The following is a 12,161-nucleotide window of genomic DNA, read 5'->3' on the forward strand; positions in this document are numbered from 1 at the left end:
TTACAGTGTATGCCGTTGGTCCTCAGCAGTCTGCATCGGGATTCTTTGTTCCTTGTCTGTGTGCTGAGGGTGGGCGGAGGTGTGCACACGTAGGACAGGTGAAGGGTCGGTGGAGAAGAGACTGTGAGGTGGAAAGGACACATGCTGGGGTGGAGCAGCAGCTTAGTGATCATCTTCGTTCACTGTGTGTGACGGCAACAGAACCCCCCAGACTGGATCATGTTCGGAGGAACATCTGAAGGCTTGGAATGCCAGTCTCCAGCAGGTGGTGTTTGGTGAGAGCCTTTTGCCTCCATTCCACGGTGGAAACGGTGTTTGCATTAGTTACGTATCTCAACGTCAGCACGAAAACCCCTGAGAGAACAATTTGAAGGAAGGAGGCAGGGTTTATTTATTTTTCTCTCAGCGTTCTAGAACAGTGGTTTTCAATCTTATGACCCACACAGGGGTCGCAGATCAAGTATTTACATTACGAGAACCTCTGTTCATGGGAGTCCGGTCCATGGTGGCTTGGCTCTGTGTTTCTGGGATCTAAGGAGGATGAGGCTGTTCATCTCACAGAGACAGGACGGACGAGGGACCAGGCATAACCTTCAGAGGCATGTCCCCAATGATACAACATCCCCAGGTGGGTCACACACCTCCTAAAGGTTCCATCGCCAGCTGGGGGCCAGGCACTCAACCTATGAGCCTCTGGAGGGCACATTTCTTATTCAGACTATAGCAACGTGGAAGAGATGGGAGCGGAGGGAAGAAGAGGGAGAAAAGCTGTTTGTATGGGAAGAGCCTTGTTTAGGGAACCCACTCCCTCCTCGAAAAATCCATTCCATCATCCTGACATTAATCCGTTTTCTCTGCCATCACAGGCTAGTCACTTCTCATTAGACCTAGCCTCTCAATGTTGATTAAGGATTATATTCCTAGCACGTGCTTTTCGGGAGACACCTGAGAACCATAGCAGTATGTGGCTAACCCTGTCAGGTATTTCTGGGACCATCTGTCAGGTATTTCCGGGACCATCTGTCAGGTATTTCCGGGACCATCTGTCAGGTATTTCCGGGACCATCTGCTGGCCTTCTCAAAAGAAACCAGTACCTGGTCCCTAGCTGGTGATTTACTAGTGACTATATAAATTTAACTTCAAGTGCATCTCCTGCCATAGAGAAACACAAGTTAGTTATGTAGGAGAGAGACAATAAGACCAGGTACGAGGCAGTTGCCACTGTCCAGGTGAAAGATGAAGAGATGAAGATGAAGGCAGAACAATGGCACTTGCCTTCACCACGCAGCCTGGTCCCGTTTCAAGTGTTCTGTCTGCCCAATTTTGTCTTAAAGACGAAATGATGTCTATATGTTCCCACTTTATAGATATGAGGACTGAAGGATCTAACCCAATACCACCAGCCAGTGGCAGGATAACCCAAATCTTTGGCTTGCGGCAGTTTGCTGGACTGCTGGCTGTTGAGAGTTTGCTGATGCAAGCTGAGGGGACTTGGCAGCCACAGGGATGACTCAGGCTTCCATCTGGGTGATGGAGTCTGGGGTGGACCATTAACGGATGAGTTCAGTGGTTGACCCCATTGGAGAAGAGAAGCTTTTAGACCGTCTGTGTCCAGGCCTTGGCACGTCCTGCAGATGATCATTTATTGATAATGCTGGTGCCTCTGGCTTGACTGAGTGCTTTTGGCCACATAGTGAGGGTTGGGTTGGGAGGGTGGTGGCTGCTGGCTTCTGGATACCCCTTGGCCTCCACAGGGCTTCCAGAAACACAGACACAGTGGTGCCAGACAAAAGGGGACTCATTTCTCTGCCCTAGGTTCTCTGAGTAGACTCATCTCCAGCCTGAAAGGCCATCGGTGAACACCACTCGGTGAGGGTGATGAGTAGAGCCATCCTGGATATACCTCGCTCACATCACCTCCCCCCTTCCCCTTATCCTTCTGCCCTACCTAGCTGTGTGTAGAAAAATAGGCCTTGGGCCAGGAAGAAAAACCTTGAGCCTGACATGCCAAGGCCCAGATGTCCTTGGCTCTTCTCCCTGGCTCTGGGAGAGACTGTCACTCAGCAAAAAGCGTTCTGGCTGCTCAAGACCCAATGCTGAGGTGAGGAAGGCTCTTTCCTCACCTCTGAAGCTCCTCAGCAGGGAGAAGAGGGACTTAACACAGACATCACAGGCAAACGCTAGGGTGAGAACAGACAGATAGGAGCCCAGGGAGCTGCCCCGAGGAGGTAACATTTGAACAGAGCTTAGTAGGATAAATTGGACTTTGTCGGTGAGGAACTGGACACTGGAGAGCTACACCCTCAGCCCAGACAGGAGGCTGTGTGTGTTTGGAGAATTTTCGATAAATTCCAAAAGTAGCAACTGAGAAACCTCTCTGGGGCAGTCTGTGCTAAGATTAAATAGGCCTGGGAGACAGCTCAGCAGTGAAGAGTATTGGCTGCTCTTTCTGAGGTCCTGGGTTCGAATCCCAGCCCCTGCGAGGTCATTCACAAGCATCTGTAACTTCAGCTCCAGAGGAATCTGATACCCTCTTCTGGCCTCTGAGGGCACCAAGCACACAAGCCAAGCGGTGCACAGACATATACACAGACAACACACACACACACACACGAGCACGCATGCACACATGACTAGATGAATAATGAATGCATGGCCCTGTGATGGGAAACTCACAACAGGCAGATTTGTTTGAAGGCCTTGAGTAGAACTCTAGAGCATGTATGTAAACTTTTTATACATGCTAGGAGCCTCCAAGTTAGGGTTCTTGATCATTGAGATTGTGCATTGGGAGATGTGTTTATGTACATCTCTTCTCTTAAAAAAACAGAATCCCTTATAAAAGATGTATTATTATTATTATTATTATTAGTGTATGTGATGCTTGTATACGGGTACACATGCTACAGAGACAGGTGAAGAACCTTGAGAAGTCAGTTCTTTTCAGTCTCTACCTACTGAGCCATCTTGCCAGTGCCTGTTTGTATACAGTTATTCACTGAAACCAAATAAAGCATTTACGCATTCCTAATGCTTAGCGTAGGATGTGTCTCTGGCGCCTACATCTGCCCTCTGGTCAGGGGCTTATTTCTTTGCCCCCTTGTCTCGAGGAAGCGGAGTGTAGAAGCGGCCTCCACCGGGCGCAGAGAGCTTCTTCCAAGCTTGCTCACCATCAGGTCAGCATGTTTCCCATCTCCCTGGGCTCAGCCAAGTTGACTTTCTGTCATCGCATCTGGTTTTAGTTTGTTTAATCCTCCCGGAGTGGACAAAAACACTTGGAGAAATTTCTGGAACGTTCCCAGGGTTACAAGCAGAGCAGCGGCGTGGGTGTGAGCAGACAGCGTGCCGGGGTAAGGTTGCTGCCACCCCTCCCGACCTGCTCTTCGTCGACTTCTCTCTGGAGTCCAGACTTGTAACAGTCTAACCACAACCGACAGAAGCTATCCCAAAATGCTCCACGTTATCAAGCTAGTTGGAAATAGAGTCAAAGATCCTGATATTGGGAACACTCGCATAGAGATTTGCCATTCGGGGAAGTTGGCTAACGATGACGGTAGGTATGCACAAAACTTAGACATAAATAAACACACATGTACTGGTGACGTAGGCGCCACCGTGTGGGTGTATGCGTGTGTGGTTGTGCGTGCGTGCATGTGCGTCTCTGTGTGTGTGTGATTGCAGAGATCAAAGAAGTCTGGAGACCACAACTGTAGGCGATGAGCAGCTGGCAGGCACTGTGTAAGCACAAGGGTGACTTGGTTGTTTTTGTTTCCTTTGGAAAGAGCACCTGACTCTGTGTGGAGTGTTTGAGGAGGAGGGTGGCGGCATCCAGGGCAGAATCCCAGAGAGGTTCCCCAAACCCACTGGCAGCTGCCCAGCTCAGGTTAGGAGAACCAGGGTAGCAGAGAGAAAGATGGCTCAGTTGCTGAAGGTACATGCCTTCAAGCCTGATGAGCTGAGTTTAATCCCTGGAACCCACAAGTGGCAAGGAGAAAACAGACTTGCCTTGGTGACTAACTTGATTTGGAAAACAAGTGGGGTGTCAGGGGCTCCAGGCTGCCAGGGGAGAGTTTCTGTTCTTTATGCCACTTCGAAACTTGGGGCACCGTTTTGTTTCCTAAGGCGGCGAACAGAGGAGAAGGATGGGTTTGGGAGGAAGGTAAACAGGTTGAGTCAGGCTTGGAGTACCTTGGGTGGAGTCGTTCACTCCACCAGGCTTCTGGGGATCTTGTAGCTGGCTTGGGGTAGGGGCCTGGTGACAGAAGCTCTTGAAGAAATGACAGGAACTAGGGGACAGTGGTGCTGTCTGTCTAGACCTCCAGACCCCAACCAGACCACCGGGACTGGTCCCTGGCCACTCCCCCTATCTCACCAAGTGTAGGTACCTCAAGCTGTTCTCTTCCGAGTCAGCAAGCCAAGCTACTTATCTTTGGGGCTCCAAGCCAGTGCCATTGGGAAACACTAATTGGTCTGGGAGTGTCCTTGGCTGTCATTGTCACAACTCAGATATGCAAAGTGAAAGACAGAGGAGGAGATGGGTGGGAAGGCTGTGGTCTGCCCATTGCCAAAGGGGCAGGGGAAGGCAGCTGACCAGGGAGAAGCACTCCACTTGGGTCCTGTTTTGGAGCAAAAAATATGGGTCTGGCAATTTTGTTTTGGTTTTCTGAGTGGAGCCCTGGGTTCAGAGTTTACTTGGAGCTTGGCTTGGAGAAGATCAACAGTTAGAATCAGTGCTGAAGGACCAGTGGGATGGCTCAGTGGCAAAAGGCACGTGCCTTCAAGCCCGATGACCTGAGGTCAGTCTCTGGTACTCAGTTCCATGGTGCAAGGAAACAAACCAGCTGTGCTGGAAAGTTCTCCTCTGACCCACACACCACGGCACACACTCACCACACAAATGCGAAATAAACAAATACAATAATAATAACTAAAAAATATGTTAGTCATGGTTCCAAGGACACCTATTGAACTTGTGGCCAGACGTGTGTCGGGTGGAAGGTCTGTGAATTCAGTGAAGGCTGGTGGTTTATCTTATTCCTCCTTGAAAAATTCTTATTTGGGAAGGAAATGAAGAGCAATATAGGTACACAAAAAGGTTAAGTGAAGAGGGTAAAAAATTTAGAAATAAAGACAGGTAGTAGGAGGCCAAGCATGAAGGCTCACACCTTTAAGCCCAGCACTAACTCTCTGGTGTCTGAGGCCGGTCTTGTCTACACGGCAGATTCTAGGCAAGCCAGGGCTAGATAGTGAGACTGAGGAGCAGGAGCCTACTGAAATCAACAAAAAGAAGAGTGGAATGAAGGTGTACAGAAGACAGAATGTGGAAAGACAAAACAAACAAACAAACAAACTAGGTGTTATCAATTTGGAAATAAAACTCAGCCATTCAGAGAAAAGCTGAGGGATAGGGATGATGTGGAGGCTCGGGGTGGGGTGGGAGGGTAGGGGGTGTAGCTTGGATAGACGAAGACCCTGTCCTTCCTTTGTCCATCACACTGTTTCCCACACGCTACACAGCTCCAGTGAATCACCCACTGTCATGGCTGAGACTCTGGGAGGTGTGAGTAGCAGCTGTGAGATCTGGCAGCTTGGGGTGACTAGTTCTTCAAGGGGCAAGCCTATGACCTAATAATTGCAACATGGGCTGAAGCAAAAGAGGATGAAACAAAACCCCTATAGCTATTTGACATTTTCTTCTTCTTCTTCTTCTTTTTTTTTTTTTTAGTTTCTGATGAGCACTTTTTTTTATTATTTTTTCTCTTTTTTTATTATTTTTATATTAGTTACAGTTTGTTAACTTTGTATCCCAGCTGTAGCCCCTCCCTCTTTTCCTCCCAACCCTACCCTCCCTCCCTCATCTCCTTCCTCCCCTCTCTAAGTCCACTGATAGGGGAGGGCCTCCTCCCCTTCCATCTGACCCTAGCTTATCAGGTCTCTCCTATTTGGCATTTTTACTAGAACGTGGTTTTAATTAGCACCAGGAGTAGATGGGGAGATAGGGAGGTGAGAGAGGATATCACACAAGACACAAGACCGGGAATCTCACTGTGGAGAAAGGTCTCAGCTTTCTTCACAGCTCCTGCTCATCATGGAAGTTGGTACCTGGGAGTTGTCTGGGTTCCTACCAGCACCCCAGCATTGCATCTGCACCCGAAGTGAGGCAGGACTCCGGGAATCCAGTCTGCTTTTCTAGGTGAGGTAGCAAAGGAGTCGAGAGCAGTCACACTGCAGGTCTTACTAAGACAGAAGGGCCCCAGAGGCCCGCTGCGCCCGGTGCCCGTAATCTGTATGTTTTTAGCAGAAGATGGTGGCCCGTTAGCTGTGTAGTGTGTTACTATGGAGACATCCTTTCATGTAATTTCTAACTGAACGCTTTAGGCACTCCGAAGTGGGTTTGAAAGAGTGCCATAGTCCCAGAGGAGAGAAATCATCCTTCAGGAAGCATCAGGGCTAGCCCTGGAAGCCTGGAGCCACCCACTGTGTGCTGTTCCTTTTCTGTCAGCACAGTCAGACATCATTTTACCCTTCCTAGGTGATACCTACTTCAGAAGCATCTACAGTCACAGGGAATAGTGCTCTTTGCTTATGTGACCTTCACTTCACAACAGCCTGGTGCAGAATTCTATCTATTGGACATAAGGAGTCCCACACCTGTCTTGGGCTAGATGGTCTTGGTAGGGTGGTGGGATTTGAAGGTCTTTTCAGTTACCTGCCCTGGCTCCTCACCCTGGACCAAGCAGGTGTCTACCAGTGCCAATGGACTCTGTGAGACTGTGTGAGACACACATCAGCTTAGGCCAAGCCCAGACAAGACTCAGCCTGGGGAGGGTCTCATTCTGCTCTGCCCTGGTCCTGCCCTCTTTCCCATCTTGTTTGTAACTCTCCTTCCTTGCCCCTTTGTGGCCCTCACTTCTGTTTCCCTCTTAAGCTCTGTGCTCCGGTTGAGAGTCAGAAAGGGGGAGGGGCTCTGAGAGTGCCGGCCTCTGCAAGTGGATGCACACAGGCACACATGCACTTACGCACAATATATTATATGTGTGTGGGTTCAGGTGCCATAGTGTGTGTGGAGGTCAACTGGTAGCGGTTGGTCCTCTCCTTCTGCCGTGTTGGTTCTGGGGACTACACTCAGGTTCTCAGGCTTGGTGCCAGGCATATATACCCTCTGAACTCTCGCCCAGTTCCTTCCTGGTCCCTACAGGCTACCCTGACAGGAGGACGTATTTAGCGCTCCTCCCCAGAGCTACAGGTGGACACAGGTACCCTGCCAAGCACGCAGGCTCTTGGATCTTGATCCACTTGCCCTTACTCCAGGAGAGAGGCACCCACCCTGTGTTTTCTCATGCTCTTGCCTTCTCAAATGTTCATAAAGTGTGCTTCTGACTAGGTAGCTAGTCTGAGTCCCGCCCCTGGCACAGCGTCTTCCCTAGCTGGGCCCCTCCTATCTGGAACTGGCTGCCTGACTATCCAGATCTATGCACCCTCCCTCCACCCAGCGCCCATCCCAATACAGGACTCTCCCTACACCTGGCCCCGGGGTGACTACCAAACCCAATATTGCCATTGAGGAGAAACCTCAATGGAAGGTGGGGCAGACCCAGCCCAAGAAGGCACAGGACAGCGGATCACCGAGGGGCTGCAAGAAGTCCGCAGAGCTCAGCAGCAGCCAAAAATGTGCCAAGAAGGCTAACTTCCCTGCTTCAACCAAAAGCCCCATAACAGAGTAACTGCCGCCATGTGCTTGAGCCTGTTTATGTACCACTTGGATAGTGAACTCAGGGCCCCTCAGATAATCTCCCGGCCACTGAGCTACAGCCTCAGCCTTTTATTTATCGTTTATTATTTTATTTCTAGACAGGGCCTTATTAAGACACCCAAGGCAGACTTTGCACTTATAATTCTCCTGTCTCAGCTTCCTAAGTAGCTTCGTTTACAGGCCTGGAAATTCCGTTAAACAGTTGTAAAAGCTGTTCTCCTCAGGTGGAGTAGCTGCCTGAGTAGTGGCCGTCTAGCACGATGTCCTGATTAGTTGGCCTTTTGTCAGCCAGTCACAGTGTGGACAGAGTTTTCTGTGGTGCCTGTGCTTGGCCTGATCCTGGAGTCAGCTATCAAATTATGAATGTAGGTGAGCTGAAGGTGGGCGTAATTATTGATTTTTAAGATGTTTTGCATTTAATCTCACAAAATAGCCTTATGGTATCACAAAACTCAGCACCCAGTGGTCCGCTATCCAGTTCTTCCGCTTTTCTGCTCACTCCCTCCTTAGAACCACTTTTCCTCCTCGGAAGGAACTGAGTCTCCTAACTTCTCTGGTCTCTTAGCTTCAGTCTCATCCTGGTTTTGCTTACAAGCCCCTGGAGAAACCCCATCATTTCCTTGCAAAGTGTCTGTCGCAGCTGAGCTACAGAGCTCTGACCCCGGAGCAATTACCTCCCACCACAGCAACCCTGCATCTGGATGCCGAACTGTCACCACATGTAGATGTGAGCAATAGCATTATCTATGCCTCCAGGGAGCCCTCTCCATGGTACCCCAAAGTCTGGGTTCCCTGTAGCATTCTCTCCTCAACTTATGCCTTAGAGTGGTGTGTCAGCTTCTCTGGAAAAGACCTTCCCTTTGTTGGTTTCCTCCACTGGAGAGACTTTGGTCCTCCTTTCGCGGTCGATTTGGAAAAACAACAGTGTATAACAACTGAATAAACGCAACCGAGGAGGACTCACCCGAAGAGCAATCACAGGAGCTGTACCACCTTAGGCTTCTGAGAACGCTTCTCCTTGGGAAAAGAACCAGATCTGCCACTAGAGGGCGCACAGATCACAGAAATCTTTTCTCTTGTGACATGGTGGGAAAGGATGTAGACGGCGGTTTTTACAGGGATGGTCCGACTCAGGTTCCTTCAAAAGCCAGGGGGAACAGAGGAAAATGACTACGTGTGTGTTATGGGAGTCAGGAAGCACCCATAGGAGGTCAGCTCTGCGGGGGGATGGGAAACATCGACTTCAAGTAGGCATGTGAGCCGTCCGGATCAAATCTAGCCCAATGTCTTGTTCTGACCAGAGACAGCATGGCTGGAGCGATGGTTGAAGTGTATGGCACAGAGTGAGGCTGCTGGTAGAGTCTCTGGTGGCTTTTTGGTAACACGGGAGCAGGGAGCAAGCACCGAGCCCCCAGGGAAACAGCTGTGGTGGCCCCCTGCAGGACTAGATCCCTAAGCTCAGCCTAGCCCTAGAACATGCTCAGGGCGTTGGAGGCGCTGAGGCTGGAGGCTGCCTCGCTGACCTTAGAAGCCACAGGCAGGAATGTCAAACTTAGGAATCATGGAAGGCTTTCCCCTTTCTTCTCCAAGAGTCAATGGGGAGGTATGGAAACCACTCTCTCTGCCTGGGGAACAAAACCCAGAAAAGGGGGTCATCAGGGACCCCAGGTAAGATGGATATGTTTTCATTGCTGCATCCAGACCATGGGATTTTAGAATCTATGCAATTCAGGCTTCTGAGTGTGTCAGACTCTGTTCTAGTTTCCCAGTTTCTGTTGCTGTGATTAAACAAAGAAAGCGTCTTAGGAGAAGGAATGGTTTACTCCATCTTAAAGGTTACAGTCTGTCACAGAGGGAAGTCAGGGCAGGAGCTCAAGTATCAGGAATTTGGAGCAGAAACCACAGGAGATTGCTGCTTGCTGGTTCACCCTCTGGCTAATGCTTAGTTAGATAGCCTAGGACCACTGGCTCAGGGAATGATGCTGCCCACAGTAGCCTGGACCTTACAACTATCAACCATCAAGACAGTGCCCTACAGATGTGCTCCAAAGCCAGTCTGATCTGGGCAGTCTTTCAATTGAGTCTCTCACTCTCTCTCTCTCTCATTCTCTCTCTCTCTCTCTCTCTCTCTCTCTCTCTCTCTCTCTCTCTCTCTCGGTTTTATGAGACAGGGTTTCTCTGTGTAGCCTTGGCTGTCCTGGAACTCATTCTGCAGACCCTCTCCTCAGCCTGACTCCAGATGGTGTCAGGCTGACAGTTAAAGCTAACTAGGAGGAACCCCAGAGAAGGGGCTTTGTCGGTTCGTTGCCTTTAATTTCTTGGTGGAAGAAATGATTCAAGCCCCTAGGAGGCGCACAGAGCACAGGAATGGTTTCTTAGGGTCCTGCTAGACATTGCAGATCTTATAGGGAGCCTAGCCACAGTGTGGCAGCCACTCTGGTGTGATCCCAGGACTGTACTCTCTCCCTTTCAGTGATTGTCTCTAGAATTAGTCCTGCTCATGAATTTATGCCTTCAAGAAACGTTTGCCTGCACCTGGGAGGGCTCTGTCCTGAGCTGCAGAGACAGGCTCTGGGCACACAGACATGGGTAAATCCATCTCCAGAAAAGGCAAGATGGCTCTCACACCTGCCCTTCCAGATACAGCATCTTTGCAATGACCGGGGCCTGCTGAAGGTGGCACTGTTGACCCTTTCTGGAGCCTGAGTGATGGCTTTCTGATGAATGCAGGATGTGCTGTGGCTTTGAAAGGCGAGTGGGAAGCTAGATGAAAGGTTAAGAGACGAACAGACACCCTAAGCCAAGGTCTTGAAGCAGGATCATATTTGGCCCATCCACTTTGGGTATGACAGGAAAATGCCAGGCAGGATTCCTGGGATGAGACTGCAAGGCGGAGGAGGGTGCTGGTTATGGCTGATGTGAGTGGCTGGGTGCCAGTGCAGGGCGGAAATGCAGGAAGCAGGTGGAATGAGGCTCATCATTGTCTACGGCCAGAGCCAAGATGAGATTTTCGGAGGTCAAAGGTATCTGCCTACTCCAGCTGCAGGCACAGGGAATAGAGAAAGGACCTTGGTCACTTTCACGTGCGCAACCTTTGGTCCAGCTAAGTGGAAGCCTGGCTCAGCCTCTCAGCCTGGGCTTCCCAGACTGTCACACCTCCTTGAGGCTTAGATGCTGATGATGTTTACGGGGTTTCCCTTACCTCCTTGCCTGCCCGTGAAGGAAGAGGTTTCACGATCCCTCAGAACCCCGGCTTCCTTCATCTCACGTGATCTTTGCCGCAGTGCTGTGAGGTGCATCTCACTCACTCGGGGAAGAGAAACGTGAAGTTCGGAGGGGCTCACTCAGACTTGTGTGGCTGGTGTGAGATGCAGCTGGGGCACTAGAGAAAGGTCCTCTCAAGGCTCCTTCCTTACAGAGCGTCTCTCTATCTGCTCCCAAGAAGCCAGGGACTCCCAAACCCCCCTTCCCCCCCACATGGGGTGGATTGAATTTAGTGTCACCGGATCTCTAATAGCTCCCAACATCCTCTCTCAGCATTCTCTCTGGGAGGGTTGGTGGACACAGGGAAGGGCTGACGGCCACGCAAGCAGGTACAAGTAACAAGGATTGTAGTCTTACTGTCACTAAGCCTTTTAGGTCATGTCTCTCATCAGCAAGTAACGTTGAGTGTATATTGTAATATTTGTGCATGTAGAAGTTACTTTTGCCCTTACACACTGATATAGGAAACCATTATAAAGCACACAAGCAAGATGTAAACCAAGATGGCGACGATCAGAGCTTCCATTTATGCTAGTTCCAGGCAGCGTTATCAGGCTCACTCTTAAGACCACCTTTGGGCCACCTTTGGCTAGGGGGCTCTGTGACATTGCCTCAAGGTGTTGAGGCCAAGGCTTGAGCACTCTGCGAAGCCTTGCCCACTGGGCGGCTGGTATCAGGGGCTGCGGTTGGCAACTCCAGTTGTCACCAGATCTCATGCTTTAGCTGCCTGGGGCGTTTACCGGGGCAGCATGCTCAGCTTGGGGACATGTGTAGTTGCCAAAGCACTTGTGGCCACTGACGGTTGTGGCACAGGTGCCGTCAAGGTGGCTTGTCCTGAGGGCAGGGTGGTGTGAAGCAGCCTGGAGCTCACATGGGTCCTACCCCTAGACACGCCACCTTCGATCACCCATCACCAGCTCTGAGCGGGAGCAGCTGCCACCTCAGGATGTTCGAGATGAAGAGTGGTTCATTTTCTGGATGAAAACTCTTTCCATGGTCTGTGCTACCTTGTTGGTGTCCATGAAGTAGAAACAAAATAACTCTGTGCCTGGGGGTCATCACAGCGTGAGGAACTGTATTAAAGGGTTGAAGCATGAGGAAGGTTGAGAACCGCTCTTCTAGATTTTGTTCTTGTTCTATGTG

The 12,161-nt window shown here is 50.3% G+C and overlaps 1 protein-coding gene across 2 annotated transcripts in view; it reads left to right on the forward strand.

Annotated features, from left to right (window-relative positions):
- Positions 1-12,161, forward strand: part of Smim35 (small integral membrane protein 35) — a 44,473-nt gene that overhangs the window by 10,992 nt on the left and 21,320 nt on the right. The window contains exon 1 of one of the 2 annotated variants that reach the window (XM_060372985.1): positions 3,414-3,554. The exons of the other annotated variant lie outside the window; for it this stretch is intronic. Within the exon in view, the coding sequence (XP_060228968.1) occupies positions 3,452-3,554 (103 nt within the window). The 5' untranslated portion in view covers positions 3,414-3,451. Of the gene's footprint in view, positions 1-3,413; positions 3,555-12,161 lie in introns of those variants that run through there. 2 annotated transcript variants of the gene reach the window in all.

The sequence above is a fragment of the Meriones unguiculatus genome, chromosome 1 (assembly GCF_030254825.1).
Source record: "Meriones unguiculatus strain TT.TT164.6M chromosome 1, Bangor_MerUng_6.1, whole genome shotgun sequence".
NCBI lineage: Eukaryota > Metazoa > Chordata > Mammalia > Rodentia > Muridae > Meriones > Meriones unguiculatus.